The 17,148-nt window shown below is 51.9% G+C and overlaps 1 protein-coding gene across 1 annotated transcript in view; it reads right to left on the reverse strand.

Moving 5' to 3' along the window:
• Positions 1 to 17,148, reverse strand: part of ITGAE (integrin subunit alpha E) — a 59,102-nt gene that overhangs the window by 15,314 nt on the left and 26,640 nt on the right. Inside the window, exons 9-21 of the mRNA XM_045824628.1 lie at positions 16,703 to 16,856; positions 15,943 to 16,093; positions 15,387 to 15,454; positions 14,510 to 14,645; positions 13,752 to 13,894; positions 13,280 to 13,420; positions 12,406 to 12,630; positions 11,251 to 11,381; positions 9,753 to 9,874; positions 8,357 to 8,520; positions 7,052 to 7,180; positions 3,609 to 3,682; positions 256 to 388 (exon numbers count right to left, since the gene is read on the reverse strand). Coding sequence (XP_045680584.1) covers positions 256 to 388; positions 3,609 to 3,682; positions 7,052 to 7,180; positions 8,357 to 8,520; positions 9,753 to 9,874; positions 11,251 to 11,381; positions 12,406 to 12,630; positions 13,280 to 13,420; positions 13,752 to 13,894; positions 14,510 to 14,645; positions 15,387 to 15,454; positions 15,943 to 16,093; positions 16,703 to 16,856 — 1,771 coding nt within the window. The remainder of the gene's footprint in view (positions 1 to 255; positions 389 to 3,608; positions 3,683 to 7,051; positions 7,181 to 8,356; positions 8,521 to 9,752; positions 9,875 to 11,250; positions 11,382 to 12,405; positions 12,631 to 13,279; positions 13,421 to 13,751; positions 13,895 to 14,509; positions 14,646 to 15,386; positions 15,455 to 15,942; positions 16,094 to 16,702; positions 16,857 to 17,148) is intronic.

Here is a 17,148-nt window from a genome sequence, read left to right on the forward strand (position 1 = left end):
TCTCAGAATCTGAGTTAAGAAAGGACGCAAACAGGGAGGAGTGATTGTGCAGCAAAAGGGTACCATTGAAGGCTTGCGAGACGAATGGCACAATTGGACCCACGGCATAAAGTTGGACACATCCAGTTAATGCTCATTTCTTGGAACTGGCCAAGATGAGGCTGGAGGCAGAGTTAGAAGGTTGCTGTAGAAAAGCAGGTCTGCAGGGAGGGAAAGCTGTGAGTGGCATGTTTCCAAAACTGCTGTCAGAGTTACCTTTTGTATTCTCTTAAACAGGAGGTTTCCGGGGTAAGTCAAAGCCATGCTTGTCATGTAGGAGTCTTCCCCAGAGTTAGTTAGGTTAATGTTCATTGTCAGCTCCTTTGTGACACCCACCACCAATCTCTGCCTGCAGAGGGTAGGCAAATAGATAAGTGTTACCAGTTCATTCATTCTGTAAAAACCTCGATGCAATGCAGTAGCACATTTCTAACTAACCTCTTAGATAAGTTGCCTAAAGGATACATTTAGCTTAGATTTTCTTCCCCTTAACATGAGCAGACACCCAGACCTCCACACCCACCTCAGTCACCCTGTGAAATAATAATAATGGCTACACTTTTAGTGTTTATTATATACCAGGGACTGTGCTAAATGCTTCACATGCTCAGGGTATCCTCACAATAACCCTGTGAAACAGGACGGGTATTCTCCATTTTATACAGAAGGAAATAGAAGCCAAGAGAGGCTCTCTAATTTGCTGCCTAAGGTCTAACAGCCTCAAAAAGAAATTGGGAGAATTGGATCTAAATTCCTCTTTCAACCACTCATCACACAAACCCATCCATTTCACATATTTAGGTAGCAGCTTCTCTGCACCAGACACCCTGTTCAACACCGGGGAGCAGTGGTGCACGAGACAGACGCCACTCCCGCCCCTGCCCCGCCCCTGCCCCTGCCCCTGCCCCTGCCCCTGCCCCTCTCATGGCCTTAGCTTTCCCACCCACAAAATCATTCAGGCCCTTCCGATGTAAAGGCTACAGTTTAACACGTGAGTCTCTTCAGCCCCGTGAAGCGAGGATGGGGATTTGCAAGCGCTCCCTTCAGTCTGCAGAGGCACTGAGGCCCCAGAGTGCAGAGCAACTATCAGTAACCGAGGTCTGCAGGAAAATGTCTCAACAGTACAAAGAAAACTGTCCCACCATCTGAAACAGTCAGAGATGGAACATGTAGCTCTAGGAAGTAACCATTTGTTTTGTTGTATTGTTTTTGTTTTTTATCACAGCTGGGAAGAGGACAGATTGATTGGAGGGAGAGAGGGCCAGAGACAGAGCCTGCTGTGGAGAGCCATCTGAGAGATGACACACACCTGAAATAAGACAGTAGAGACTGGGGTGGAGAGGAGGGGTAGAAACCAGAGGTGGTAAGGCTGTGTTTGCCGGCAGAGCAAAAAGGAGAGAAAACCCAGGAATGAGTCCTAAGTTTCCAGCCTGGATGACCGATGAGGGAGACCACAGGCGGAAGACCAGAGGGTGGAAGAGTTCAGTCTGGGACCTGATGAGAGGTGTTTGGGTTTGTTTTTTGTTTTTTTGTTGGGTTTTTTTTTTTTTTAGATAAGAAGGTAGAGATGTTGAAATGTCAGTTGGACATAATGTTTCAGAACCAGGAGAGAGATCTAAGAGTCGTCGGAGTAGTAACAGGGGTTCTTAACCTGAGGGCCAGGGACAGTGTCGGAGGCCTGAATGCAAACACGGATGTGTGCACATTGATCTTCTAGGGAGAAGGGTCTGCAGTTTTCCTTAGATCCTTTAGGAGGTCCATGTCCACAGCAGGGTCAGAGACCACTGAAGCGTTTGGATGCTGAAGATTAAGCATTGTTTATACTTTTGAGAAAAGAAGAGGCTGCTTGCTGTGTACACTAGGGGGTGGTGTCGGGCCAGCCCTGTGTGAAGCATCTCCAGTTCACAAGGAATTGGCTGAGAGGGCGGCTCTTGGCTGTAATTAATTCCCTGCTGGAAACAGCTGTGCCTGCTTGTTAGACTGGATTCCAAAGCACTTAAAAGTCTTGAATTGGATCCTTAGAGACTGAGATGGGCAGCACTAAGTAATCCATGTCTGAAATGCAAGTCCTGAAAATGTCTATGAGAAAACCTACCAGGATTTGGGAAACAGTGTCTTCCCCGTGGACACCAACTCCAGCCACTGGCCGTCGGTACCATGCTACACACAGAGCACTGATAGCCAGGAGGGCCTTTTAAGACCACCACGTGCCCAAACCAAACTCCTGATCTCCTCCTCCCCACCCAGCCTTCCAAAATCATTCTTCCAAAGGCTTCCCCAGTTCAGTTCTTGGCATCACTGTCATTCTAGAATTCAGTGTGGTCCAATAGAACTTTTGCAGTCATGGAAACAGTCCACAGCTGTGTCGTTTAATATCACTAGCGTTGTGTGGGTCCTGAGCACTTGAAATGTGCATAGCACAACCGAGGGACTGAAATTTCCATTGTATTTAATCAACTTTCATTTAAATTTGATAGCACAGTTCTAGGTGCTCAGGCTGAAACCTTGAAGATGTCTTAGAGCCCTCTCTTTCACTCCCTCCCCACATCCAGTCTCTCATCAAGTCCTGTGGGCTCCGACTTCAAAATGCAGCCACCTCCATCGCTACCACTCTGGCCCAAGTCACCATCACTCCTCGCCTGAGGGATTAGAAGAGCTCCTTCCTATCTCCCTGCTTCCACCTTTGCTCCTACAGTCTGTTCTCCACACCACAGCAAGAACGGTCCTGATAAAAGTGAAAGATCACATCATTCCTCTGGCTTCCCAGCTCACAGTAAAAGCCCCATGCAGGGCCCATGCAGCACTGCCTCTCCCTCCTAGTCCTACTGCAACCACATGGGGTCCGGGCCACTCCCCCAACTCCAGGTGCTCCCATCTCAGGGCACCTGCAGTTACTTCTCCTTCAGGTGCCCACGTAGCTCATTCCTTGACCTCCTCCTGTGTGTACCGAAGTGTCTCCTCAGCAGGCCCTTTCCTGACCGCTATTTAAAACTGCCACCGCCTCCCCTCCCAGCACTCCCTCCCACTTTCCCCACCTGATTTTCCGGCATAGTACATCCTGACAACATAATATTTAGTTATTCATTATCTTCTCCCCCTAACAGCAGCAGGAGGGCAGGGCTTTCTGTCTGTGTTGTTCACTGACGCATCTCCAGCACCTAGAGTGCTTGGCACAGAGGTGATGTGCCATAAATATCTAATGAATTAAACAATAAGGTGAGTCAGGGAAGAGGTTACCTCTAACTGAGGTGGTCCCAGGAGAAACACTAGACTATGAAAATAGCATTGCCTTGGATATCAAGAGACCTGGGTCCACCAGATACCACTGTGACCCATGCAGGCTCTCAGCTACTGAGTCTGTGCTCTATGGAATATGGGAAAGCAGATGTCTGTGTTGCCTCCCTCATGGAATGGTTGAGGAAGCAATGAGATAAAAAAATGCAAAAGCCCTTTGTGGGCCATGAGGGGAAGGGGAAGGTGGTATGCAGCTGACCCTGATCAGGGGTTTGCCCAGGTAAGCCGTCAGGAGGAAGTTAGCTGCAGAAACTGTGATGAGGGATCCAACTCACTGAGAGGTGGTGACGGCCAGCTGCAACTCAGCAACACAAAACAGCTTATTCCGGCAGGCCTTCTCATAGGGCAGCTGTAACGACACAGAAAGGGGCAGGGTCAGCCCAGGGACCCGCCATCCCTGGCAGTCTTGCCTCATGATCTGCTCCTTGGGACATGCCTGTCCCTCCTTTTGACTCTCAAGAAGTGCAGTTACAGGGGAGTGAAGGCTGACAGGCTGTGGTTGTGTCCATTGGCCAAGAGAGCTGTGACCGTGACATTCCTTAATCTGTCAGGGATAGGAGGAACAGTCAGGTGACAGGTGACGGTAAGGGGTGTGTCTACTCCCACAACACAGGTATACCATGAGTGAGGTCTCTGGCCAAGGTCAACAATGGGGTGACCTTCATGGCATGGAGGCAGTGCCTGTCACAGCATCACTCACAACTCACCGCTTTGAAATTTGGGGGAGGAAAACCTATATGAAGAAAAGCTTCCTCGGTCCTTTCAAGCAGAGGGAGGAAGAGCAGAGGCACGGATGGAGGGCACTTAACCAAATATGGTCACGGTCCAGTCCTGCAAGGTCCTCTGACCCCATGGCCAGCCTTCTCTGTAGGTTAAATAGTCCCCTTGCAATCTTGCCCACACTACAACAAACTAATTCAGAAAGTCACATCGGGGCCAAAGGCCCAGTTCAGATGGAAAAGCCCTAGTTCAGGTTGAAAACTCAAATTTTCTGAAGAATCTGTGTTTATTTTTTATTATGAAGGAAACACAGCCAGCTCCTTAACTGGGAAACCTCTGCCTTTATCTCCCCAGCAGCCAGTGACCGTGTTGGCAGCTGTACACAAGGACTCAGTCCAGGGTCTGGAGCATTGATGGCAGCCCGGAGCTAGAAAGCAAACCTCTGCTTCCTGGAGGAGGGAGTTGCAATTTGAAGACGTCAGAGCTTGACACTCTGACCAGGTCAACAGTTTCAGGGAAGGTATTTTTAATTTTTTTTTCAGTTTTGTTTTTCATATAGCCAAGTAGCCAGCTCTCTTTTACCCAATCCCAGCAAGAAAGCAGGGTGAAACTGCCTTAAGCTCCCAGCTAGAACTCATTCTCTGGAAATGTCTATGTGCCTGAACTAATACCAAATCGCTTCTCCTCATCCATTTTATCCGTGGAACAAAAATTTCCTTGCCAAACCACCAGAGTAATCATGATTCAGGTAAGCATCATGAATGGATGTTAAAAAAGATACGCACGCAATCTGAAGTCCCCTCCCCACGAGGCGCTCACACACCACAAAGAAAAACAGCATGGTAACAGGACGACATAGTGCGGCCCGACCGGACACACTCGGATGCACACAACGTCACTGCTGGGACAGCCTCGCCCAAATGCATCGTCCGGGTCTAACCACGAGGACACATCAGATAAACGAAAGTTGCGAAGCACTCTGCAGAATAACTGGCCTGCGCCTTCAAAGATGTGAGAGCCATGAGACAAAGGCTGAGAGCCTGGCCCATTCGAGGGGACTGCGCGTGAGTGATGGCGAAGCGCAGTCACGGATCCTGGGCCAGAACGACATTTTCCTTTCGCTACACGGGACATTAATAGGACCACTGAGGAAATTTAAATAGAGTAAATAATAGTATTTTTTTAGTTTCCTGATTTTGATCATTGCACTGAGATTGTATAAGAGAATGTCCTTGTTTTTTAGGAATATATACTGAATATTGCAGACTGATAGGCATAAATCTATAACTTACTTTCAAATGGTTCAGGAATATGAATGTGTGTACATGTGTGTAATACCCATGTATACCTGTGTGTGTGCTGTCTCTGTACATAGTGAGAGAGAGAATGATGATGAAGCGAGTGATAATATGTGAAAATGTTAACATTTGGGAAATCTGGATAAAGAATGCATGGAGATTTTTGGACTATTCTTATAATTTTATAGTATGAAGTAATTTTATTATTTCAAAATAAAGTTATTTAAAAAAACAGAATATAGCCCTGACTGGTGTGGCTCAGTGGATTGAGTGCTGGCCTGAAAACTGAAAGGTTGCCAGTTCTATTCCCAGTCAGGGCACGTGCCTGGGTTGTGGGCCAGGTCCCTGGAGGGGAGCATGAGAGGCAACCACACATTGATGTTTCTCTCCCTCTCTTTCTCCCTCCCTTCACTTCTCTAAAAATAAATAAATAAAATCTTAAAAAAACAGAATATATATAATTAGTGATAATATCTTTATTGATTCAACTTTATTACATTAGTTCTCCCAATCTTTTTGGCATCTACCTTGCTGTCAATACCAAAATTTTAAAAAATTATTTACAAAATAAATACACTATTATGTTTTTAAAATAAAGTCTCTTGGGAGGGGTGGGGAGAAAATATGGACAACTATAATTGAACAATAAAATAATTTAAATTTTAAAAAAGTAAAATAAAGTCTCTTGCCTAAAAAATTAAGATGAACACCTTTGTCCCCGAGGAACCCTCCTCCCCCGCCCCCCCCGGCCCGCCGGGCAGATGGGCAGTGGAAATGACGCTCTGATCTAGTTGCCCTCTGGTTTCTATTCGCTGTCTGTGAATGATACACTGGCTGTTGGCCAAAACTGGAGCTGAAAGCTTATGTGATTTAATTAATATACAGCATTTGGGTAAAAATAGTGGACAGTTGGGGCTGTGCTATGGTTACCTGGAAATACGTTATTTGAAGTTTTTTTGCCAGCATGAACTACTTTTGGCTTTTTAGTTTTAATTTTGGAGACTCGGTTCATTCCAACTGACTGTAAATATTATGCTTTAATGCTCACATTGTCACTTCTTTGGATCTGTTGACTTTTCTATACCCTGTAAGACTCTCTAAAGGCAGGCAGATAGAATATTCTAGGGTCTGGGGCCTGGATACAAGCAAAATCACCTTAGGTATCACAGCATCAGGAAGTATGATTGTTTGTTTTCCCCTCTGATTCCCCTTTTCTATGAGAAAAGCTTCTTGTAACACTACACACCCTTTAGGGTGCAAGTTTGGTGGGCCAGACACCAGGCCCGAAGGCCCTGAGCGGGACCTGGGCAGACAGGTGCGCCAAAGGGCAGCCTCCCTGCAGTGCAGGGCAGATCGGCTCCCGTCAAGCCCCCACACAGGACCCCCCCAACACACACACATACTGTCGTTGGAGACTCTTGCCAAGTCAGGCAGTGTATTCATACACTTCATGAGACACACTGCAAAACACTTCATGAGACACGCTGCAAGCACTTTCTGTGAACAGAGGAGCCAGCCTTGGGTGGCAGTTTGGAGACGCGGCTACCCACCAGTGAGGCCCGTTTGTGCAGTCAGGGAGGGGCCCAGATGCAGTCTAAGCACACTCCCAATTCTAACAGCAATCTTTGAAGTTAGGGGAGCAGGTGCTTTTGGGGGGATGGCTCTCAGGAGGGTGTGGTCCTAGCTGTGGGTAGAGTCACCTGGAAGATGGCGGAGGTCTTGCTGTAGAGGTCCAGGACAGGGTGGGGATGGTGGCTCCAGCCCTTAGGGGTCTGGAGTTGGTAGCTGACGTAGATACTGACGTTGGAGAAGTGGTCCTCTTCAGAGAGCTGCAGCGTCACCAAGGAACACAGAGTTGGAGTTGGAGATGAAGAGAAGATGACAGGGAGAATGCTTTTAATTGTGAGGTTGTCACAATAAGAAATAAGCAATGAAAGCAGTGAGCCACAAGTCCTAAGCCTCTTCTGTATAAGCCAGGCTGAAGGGAAACTTTAAGTTAGCCACGCTGCCAAGAGCATGCGAAAACAATCTCCCTTGATCTGCTATGGCCTCGGATCTCATAACTCCTCATGGTTTCCACCCCAATCACAGAGTGATTCTGGCTTGAGTTAAAACTGATTCGACTTGATTAGGAAACGCAAATGCGAGCCATGGAAGGGAAGACTCGTGGTCACATCTGTGTTTACAAAGAAAGATCAGAGCCGCATGGAGGACATATTAGAGAGGCAAAAACCAAAACAAGGAGATTGCCTGGGATGACATCGCTCGCTCTCTCTGAGTGAGCCTTTCTGCTGTGGTGGAAGCTCTGGCGTGAGAGGAGGCAAGCATGCCTCGTGGTGGAAAAGGTGGTTGTGCTTTTGTGTGAAGAAGCCACAGAAACTCACTAGAAACTCTCCCTTAATCCAGTTAATAATCGGAACAGATATGGGAATGGATGTGTAGCCAGAAGCATAATTTACACGGTTAGTGGAATAAATGACCTTTTTAGATGCAAAGTTCCAGGTCCTGTCAGGCTCTGAGCCCTGACAAGCACTTCCTCTGCCTTGGGGCACCTTTGTCAGGAGTGAACCTTTGTGAAAGGTAACTTTTGTCTTTCCATTTCTACTTTTCCTCATTCAGTTTCCCTGACATTGATTCGAAGGACCCCCAGCCCCACTGCTGTCACCAGGTGAGATGACACGGGGATGGGAAGAAACAGCAACTAGAACAGTTCTCTTTCTGCTCCGATGCCAGGAGGCTCGGTGATATAGTTAGTGTTCAATTTCAGCAGGTTTCTTTAGTCTGTATTTCTGGTACAATTAACTCCATCTCCCATACCATTATGTGGTTCTTTTTTTTTTTTTACTGTATTTTTTTTTCATTACCATTTAGTCCCCTGGTTCTTGATCTATTATTATTTTGATTGTCTAGTTTGTACGGACAGACAGATATCCTTCACTGCACACCCCTCAGTTCTTTTCTCAACAACACAGACCCCTCTGGACCCTTCTAAGCCCCTCACTTACCTCTCCCTCTGTGGGGATGAGCTTGAGGTCCTCACAGAGATGGGTCCTGCCACTCCACTCCCGAAGGAAGCTCTGACAAGTTCTTTGGTCCAGAAACTGTAGCCTCTTCCTCTGCTTCATCATATCCACATCCAACGTGAAATTCAGAGACATCTTTCCAAGGCCTGGGAGTGAAGACCAGACCCTCCCGATGAAGCTAGTGTGGGCAAGTCTCGGACATAGGACCCCAGCCTGCCTGAGGTTCCTTGGGAGCCCCTCTCGAGTGTGTCCACACACAGGTGCTTCCCTGGGGCTGGACTTCTGAGGGTCTTCACTTCGAAAGTACTTGCCTCATGGTCTTCTGGCACTTGGCTGAGGTCCCACAGTGCCCCAGTCCCAACCCCCGAGTAGCACATTCCCAGGGCTGAGTAAGCCTTCCCTAGGACAGGGAGGACTCATGGGGGAGTCTGGGATCAGTGAGAGAAGGAGGAAGAGGGGAAATAACACAGGGGATGGAGAAGGAAACCACAGAGTAAAACGTAAGGAGAGCAGAGCTGGCAGCACCATATAGGTGACCCGGCCAACTCCCTTACTGTACAGAACAGAAACCAGGGCCCGGAAAGTACAAGACCCCTGCCTGGTAGCACACAGCCACTCAGCAGCCACCGATCAGGCTCCACGTCCTGAATCTTCCAGCCTATACAGCTGGAACTGGCAGGCCTGTCCTCTTTGACCCCCACATTTGACAATGGCCTCTGTCTGCAGTGAAGCCACCCTGCCTGGGAGAGTGCTTTCTTATTTGCAGGAAACATAGCGACATCTCAGGGACTGTTACTGAGCTGTTAAATCTTGGGGACTGTTGCTGACAGATTACTCTAGTGGGGAGCTCTTAAAGTGCCAGTAATTCCCGGGGCTGGGAAAGCCACGCCCACCCTCTGTCTTCTGGAAACAGACCTGTCTCCCAACCAGTGCCAATCCCACCTGGGCCAGGGAGACACAGTGAGGAGGGGAGGGGAGAAGACATAAATCAGGGAGAAAGGGGAAGGGCACTGCCCAGGAGCCCCTATGCATGCACACAGTAGACGGAGATGGAGAAATGGCTGCCTCTCTTTGAGTCGTCTTTCTGAAACTCACCCCTTCAAACCCGAAGAAGGGTTCCAATGCCCCTCTTCCCAACAAGGTCAGATACACCCCTTCAGAGTGTGGGCTTAACAGCAGATCACCCTTTACTGGTGCGGTTCACACTAAACAGAACCTAATGTCAAAGGAGCTAAGCTCCAAATAGAGGGATTTCAAACACAGGGACCTCATAGCTCACATACCCGACCCTACCCCCATCCTCTCTGCCTGTCCCACCTTCCCCCAAGCCACCAAGGAATAAGCCAACCCTGGGAGGGTCAGCTCAGCTGCCTGTTACCTGACTGGGTCACAGAGCTGATTTCAAAACATAAAAGCACATCCACATTGCTGTTGAAGCCAATGGGCAGCATCTTGAGGGTGAAGTTCATGGACACCTTCAGGTGAACCACAGGTCTGGAGCTAGATAAGACAGCAAAGAGGACCATGAGAAGTGATCAAATCAGTGCTTGGCTCACTCATTCGTTCAGTGAATATTTATCAAACATCTCTAATGTGCACCTGCTGTTCTGAGTCTTCAGGTTACAGTAGGGAAAGAGATAAGTCCCTGTTCTAGTGGAAAAATAGACAATAAGCAAATACACAAGAAGAAACAGTTAGGTACAGGTAATGCTATAATGCAAGTAAAATAGGATAAGGTCATAGAGACTGGGGCTTCTTTGGATGGGTAGTCAGGGATGGCCTCGCTGACAAGGAGACAGTTGAGATCTGTTTACAAGAGAGAGTCAGCTACGTGGAGATTAGGGGAAGTGCACTGCAGGCAGGGGGCACAGCTGGTGCAAAGGGCCTGTGGTAGGAATGAGCCTGGTTTAAGGATCCTAAAGGTCAGCATGACAGGAGCACAGTTAATAGTAATGGGAGATGGGCAGTAGTAACAGGAGGGGTAGGCAGGGCCAGGTCATGGAGAGCTTTGTGGGCCATGGGAAGGAATCTGGGTTTTACTCTCAGTGGGAACCGTTGAGGGGTTTCAGCAGCAGAGTGGAGGGATTGCTCTGGCTGCTGTGTGGAGACCGGAGCCCAGGGAGTGAAGCCTGGAAGATGCCAGGGCAATGATCCAGGTGACGGGGGCAGTGTCTTATATGGGGAGGTATCTGGAGGTAGAGCCAAAAAAAAAGGTGTGTTGATGAAGTGTCAGGGGAAGGAAAAGAATAATCACGGATGACCCCTGGGTTTTCATCCTGAACAAATGCTGGATTTGCTGAGATAGGAAGCTTAGCGGGGTCTGGGTGGGGGAGAATGGAGGTGAAAATGCACGTGAAAATAAGAGGTCCGTTTTCAGACAAGTTGACGTTGAGATGCCTGGGAGCAACAGCAGACAGGGTGCTGAGTTGACAGCCACGTCTGGGGCTCGTGGGGAGCGCAGGGCAGATAGGTGCCCTGTCAGCGTATGTACACACGTGGCACTTGGTAATTCACTCAGGGGTGTGCACAGGAGCCCCGGGTTAGTGATAACAACAACGGCAGCCATCACGGGCACTGCGCTAAATGCTTCGCAGAGATTCTCCCAATTAATCCTCACAACTCTGTGAGGTGGGCACTGTGGTCACCCCCATCTACAGATGAGAAAACCGAAACCCGGAGTTCAATAACCTGCCCAAACACACACACCGTTAGGTGAGAGCTGAGCCTCAAGCCCAGAGGGGCAGACTCCAGGGCCCGTGCCCCGAGCCACCTGCTCTCTCCAGTCAGTGCCTGGTGTCCTCACAGGGTCACGTAGGGGAGGGCACGTAGGGGTGAGGCTGGGCCCTGGGGCCGCAGAAGGCAGGGCAGACGCCTACCGGAGCAGAACCGCCCGACCAAGAGTGCCCACGGTGATGTCATCGAGGCCATCGCCACTGAAATCTAAGCCACCGTCCACAGACATGCCAAAGTATTGGAGTCCTGGGGCCACCGCCGAGGCTCTGATGCGCTGTAGAGGGAGAAACACAAGGTGTGGGGGAGGGAAAGGAGGGCCCTTCTGGTTTCACTCAAATAAGCAAGTCAGCATGGGCCCCACCCCTCAATGGGAGCCCTCAGTTCGAGACCAGGAGGAGCAGGGCAAGGTCTCCCAGGGAAAGTGGCATTTGAATGGAGACTTGAAGGGCAGGTGGGACTTGACAGGGGAGAAGAGAAAGCAGAGGTTGGGCAGAGCAGGGTGGTCTAAGGAAACTAGGGCCAGGGAGCAGGAACGGGAGGAGAGCTGGGTGTAAGGAGGCTTGATGTGGGCCTGAGGGGTGGGAGGGTGTCTAGTCAGACACAGGGTGGAAGATGGGGAGGAGGCGGGGGGGGGGGGGCCGGGGGGCATTGGCGATGAGGGAGGGGCTCCATCCAGAGAGCTAGAATGTTAGGATGGACATGGGGACTGACAGGCTGTGCTGAGTGTGGGGTGTCTGGGATTATCCTGGGTTTCTGGTGGGGCGGAAGGGTCCCAGAGGAGCAGCAGGTCTGGGGGCAAGGGGGTGCTTTCTGTTGGGCAGCATCAGAGAGAGATGCTTCAGAGCGATTCAGGTGAGGTGCTCAGGATGCAGCTGGACAGGCGGGACTGGAGCTTAGGTGAGAAGCTAGTTGGAGGTGGCATAAGATCGCAAGAGAGGTTGGCAACAGACCCCTGGGGGATGAGAGTTAAGGCGTGGAGGGATTACGTGGGGGGACAGGACCCAGGGAAGGGACAGGAAGAGAGGAAGGAGGATCGGAGGCAGGTCCGCAGTCAGGTATGCCAGAGAAGGGAGCTACAGGCCGGAGGAGCAGATAGATGTTACCACAAGCTCTTGCCCGACCTGGGACCTCCCACCGCCTGAGTAACTTCTGCCCTTCACTGGGCACTCTCAGTCCTGTGGGAGTGCCTGGCACTCAGACCTGGAGCTGACTTGGGGCTCAGGCCAGCACATCTGGTGGGGCAGGGCGGGAGTGGCCCCTACCCCGGAACAGAAGCAGGAGAGAGCCCTGCAGGTTACCTGGGAGTAGTTGGTAGAGAGGCCATCCCGGTGCCCATTGTAAATGTACACGCTGCCGAAGCTGATGTCATCACCTGCCCCCAAACCCTCCAGGGGGGCCCCGATGGCCATATCTGTGAGCTTATCCTGACTGATATCCCCCACTGTTGCCATGGCAAAGCCGAATCGGGCATCGGCGAACCCAGGATGCCCATGCAGCGTGTGTGCCAAGGAGAAAGAACCATCCTGTAAAGCAAACAGGCAGCTCAGCCCTCAAGACAGGGATGCAGGGGGCCCACCCTTGGCCACCCCAAGAGGCATGCTCACTGGACTCGTAATTCGGATCCTCTGGCAGGAAGTCTGGGGCTCAGAAGAGGCAAGAGGCCTTCCCAAGGTTACACAGTGAGCGAGCGGTGAAGCTGGGGTCCTTCTGCCATGCAGCTCTGGACCAGAGCCTGTGCCCTCTGCCCCTGTGGTTAGGGGCACCGGACTGGCAACAGGGAGGCCTGGGCTCCAGTCCTGTCTTGACCACACACTTACTGTGTAAACCTGAGCACACCTCAACATCTCTGAGCCTCACTCAGCCTTCTTACCTGTGAGGTGCGAGTGTCAGCTACCTCCCATAGTTACCAGGTGAGATAATACACGAAACCTGCTTTGTCAACCATGCTGCTCTCTGGGACATCGTCACCACCAATACGAGATGATGAGATGGGGAAAATGAGCAAGAGGGGCACAGGAGGCAGTGGAGCCGCTGTCCACCTGGCCCCTGTCCTCCCTGGGCACTGCCCTGTCGCGGCTTTTTGGCACAAGGCAGGGCCAGGGCGAGTCCCGCCCCGTCACCACTGCCCAGGCTGAGCAGCCTCAGCCTCAGCAAGCGTGGAGACTCTCCCACCTGCTTGTTCAGACGGTACACGTAGACTCTGCCTTCCTGTCCGTGAATGTGGTAAAATGGAGCCGCCACCAGCAACAAGTCCGTGGTTCCATCCATGTCGATGTCCATGGGACACAGCTCAGAGCCAAAATAGGACCCCATCTACAGCCCAGGAAGAACTCAGCTCACAGGGCACGTGGGGGAGGCCCCCTCCTGTACCCCCTCAGCAAGGCTACACCCCTGCTCCTGCTCTTCCCAGACGCCCAAATTTGGGGCATTCCAGATCAGCCTGTTCACCAGAGTAACACAGGAGACCGGGACAGCAGCCCGACCCCCACAGTGGGGAACCGCCGGCACAACCAGACGTGCGGCACGAACTCTGCCCGGGCTGGGTCCCCAATCCACTGTGTGCCCTGGAGCCTGTCCCTCCCCTTGGCCTCCGATCCCCCATCTGTAATAACGGAGGGGTCCAAGGTCCCTCCCCAGCAGGTACCTGTTCTCCGTCCAGCACTGGCATGAAGTTGGTCTCTCCGCCCTCCTCCTGGAGCTCAAACACGGCCCCCCGGTGCTTGTGCCGTGGAGCCCCCGCCACGTAGGAGAGGCCACAGGCCTTATGCAGCACCGCCACCGAGTAACCTGGGGCAGGGGTGCTGTGGCTGTGACCTGAGCTTGGGGCTCCCACCAGGCCACTCTACCGCCCCCGTCACCACCTTCCCAGCCAGGCCTTGGAAGTGGCCTGGGCAGGAGGACAAAATAGGAGACTGTCGCACTCATCTTTTTAAAAATTGGCATCGAGGAGCTCTCCCACTTACCTACTACCACTCGTCACACACGTGCCCTACCACACAGATGTGATATACATGCATTGTCATACATACAGCTTTGCTCAAAATACACTCATTTGCACACCCAGGATATAAGGACTGAGGTGAGGGCTGAAGGGTCTCCCACCACTATCATTAATGGTGAGACCCCATGTTCCCTAGGTAGCCATCCAGGGCCACTCCATGAATCGAGAACTGAGCAGCCCTGTCCCTTCCCAGAAGGCCCTAATTTTCACCTTCAGGTCCCTAATCAGGGACTATCTTTTAGTCCATAAGACCAATCTGGGCCATTCCCAACTAGAAAGCCTAGTGCAGCCTAGGGTAAAACCTCATTGTCCCTGCCTAGACCCCGCCCTCACCCAGGTGGTCTCCAGGTCCCACCCTCCCCCAGGTGGCCTCTCCGCCCTCCCCCAGGCACCCCACTCACCCAGGTAGCTGTGCTTTCCAGCCTTGGTGTCCACCACTGTCTGGTTCAGGAAGTGGCCCTTGTGGCTGTGCATGTTGTAGAGCAACACGCCCCCTGACCAGTCAAAGGCCCCTACGGCCCCCAGCAGCACCTGCTCCTGCAGGGGACACGGGTGAGGCCATCTGAGCTGAAGGTACTTGAGACCAGTCACTGTGGCCTCAGATCTACCAGCCAGCACAGCAAACCTTGTGCTGTGGGGGCAAGGGGATGTTCTGTGGTCCCGTGCCCACCTGGCCAGCAATACAGGAGGAAGGTGGGATGGCAAACACTGGGTTCCTGGCAGGGGAGCTCTCCCTCTAATCCCAGCAACCCCAGAGCCATCCCAGGGCCCAGAGTGAAGCATTGAAACAAGTATGATTGAGAAGACAGAGATCTTCTCCTTTCTTGCAGGGTGCCCAGCCTGGGCCTGGCACACAGGGCCCACCTGGGTTGAGTGACAGTGCACGAGGGCCATGTCCTGACGGTGCCTGCATTTCAGCCCTCCTGTGGGAACAGCACCGCCCCCCCCCACCCCATGGGCAGAAGTAGGCCACTTGGCAAGCTGGCCCAGGCCAAAGCCTGTTACTACCCTCTATTTTAAGAACTGCTCAGTCTGAGAGCACATAGAACAAGAAGACCTCCCATAATATGGTTATAAATATGGTCTTTCTTTGGTCTACCTCAGAGGTCCAAATTAGGGTGAGTAAGAAGTGTTCTCTGCTATCCTAACATGGCTCCTTCAGAGACATCCCCATAGGAAGGCAGAGCCCTGCACTGGGAGCAAGGGTCTCTCAGTCCCTGGGAGTGCTGGCGCCCTTCCTCTATGGCAAGAATGCCTGGTGCTGCGTTGGCCGTGTACCTTGTCCAGGATCTGGGCGCTGAACCCGACCTGTGCCAGCTGGTAGTGGTGGACTTCTCCGACCATACCTGCAAGGCAAGAAGCCCAGTGAGACACTGCTAAGGGCAAGATGATGCAGAAACCATGCCAGGGAAGGTCCAGCCTGGCCTCGCTCACAGACAGAACCAGGTCTGGTGTGATGGGACGAGCACCAGGCTGAGGGTAGAGATGTGGGTCCTGCTTTTGCAGCTACCCAGAAGAGAGCTTGGGTAGTTCCCTCCCCGTTCCAGGGCCTTGGCTTCCTCATCTGTGAGCTGCTGGGGACTCACAGTCACCCTTCCTTCTCCAGCACCTGGTCAGTTCATCAGAGCTCCCTGGAGATTCAGTGAAGTGCAGAGGGCTGGGGATATTGTTACCTTTTTAGAGATGGAACAGCTGTGGCTCAAAGAGGTGACGGGAGTTGCCCAGAGTGCCCCAGGGAAGTAGGTCAAGGGTGGGGCTGGAGGGAAGGACTGGAGCCTCCTGTTGAAGGCCAAGCGGGCAGCCACAGGGTGGCCGAGGCCCCTGGAGCTCTCACCTTCCATGGGAACGATGCTTTGCTGCAGTTCGCTCACCAGCGGCCCCAGTGCCGTGTAGTTGGTCACCTTGAAGACATGGGACTCACTGGGGTCCGAGGCGATCAGCCTCAGTTCTTTCTCAGTCTTCGGCTTCTTAAATGCCTCTCCCACCTGCACAGAGGTCCGAATAGATGGGTCAGCACCATGAGGGCTGGCTGCTTCCTAAGCCCCGAGCTCTCCAGGCCCAGGGACAGGGCTGACCCCTGGCCTCAGCGCCTCTATCACTTGCCCTCTCCTTTCCCTGCTCCCTGTCCTCCCCCGAAGACACACTCTGGGCTCCAGTCTTTTACATTTCCTGAACCTAACAGGCTCCTTCTCATCCCTGCACATGAGTTTCCACTGCCTGCACAACCCTTCCCTCCTCCTCTGTACCCTGTCTGTCCTCCAAAACTCAGCTCAGCACCATCTCCTCTGGGACCATCCTTCCCCCAGCCCCAATGTCCTTCCTGTGGGCTCCCAGAGTGACCACTGTTCTCCCCACCACTGCTGGCATGTGAGCCACAACCACACTGGGAATGAGCCTTCCGCGGGAAGACCCAGGTGGCAGTGGGAGTGATGCCCGGGACATGGGGCCTGGGAGAAAAGAAGTTGATGAGTGTTTGTGAACAGAACAGGGTTTGGGTAAGCCTTTTGCAGAAGCCCCCATGAGGAACCCTAGCTCCTCCCCACCATGGGCTGCACAGGGTCAGGAGGTGCCTGGGCCCTGCTGCTGGCTCTTACCCCAATGGCGAAGCGCCTAACACCTTGCATCTTTGGTGACTCGATGACAGTCGTGAGGTTGCAGGGGTCTTCGAATATCTCCCCGTCGGTGATCACCACCATGATCTTGGATGCCTTTTCACTGGAGCCGTGTGTTGGTGTGAAGATGTTGTCTCTAAGTAAGGGAAAGTGAGGGTGGGGTGGCCCTGTGGCGCACAGCAGGGCTGGGGGTAGGCAGCCTGCTCCCAACAGAAAAGTGCTGGACAGAACAAGGAACAGACGTGTGTGGGAGTAATACTGACATTAATAACAGTGGCTGATATTTACCAAGCACTTGTGTGCCAGGCACTATTATAAGCACTGTGAGTATTTTAACCCATTTAATCCTCACAAAATCCTCTAAGGCAAGTGCTATTACTATTCTCATTTTTAAAGTGAGGGACCGAGTGGAGAGGTTAGGCACCTAA

The sequence above is a fragment of the Phyllostomus hastatus genome, unplaced genomic scaffold, assembly GCF_019186645.2.
Source record: "Phyllostomus hastatus isolate PE091 unplaced genomic scaffold, TTU_PhHast_1.1 phas_scaffold_55, whole genome shotgun sequence".
NCBI classification, from domain to species: Eukaryota; Metazoa; Chordata; class Mammalia; order Chiroptera; family Phyllostomidae; genus Phyllostomus; species Phyllostomus hastatus.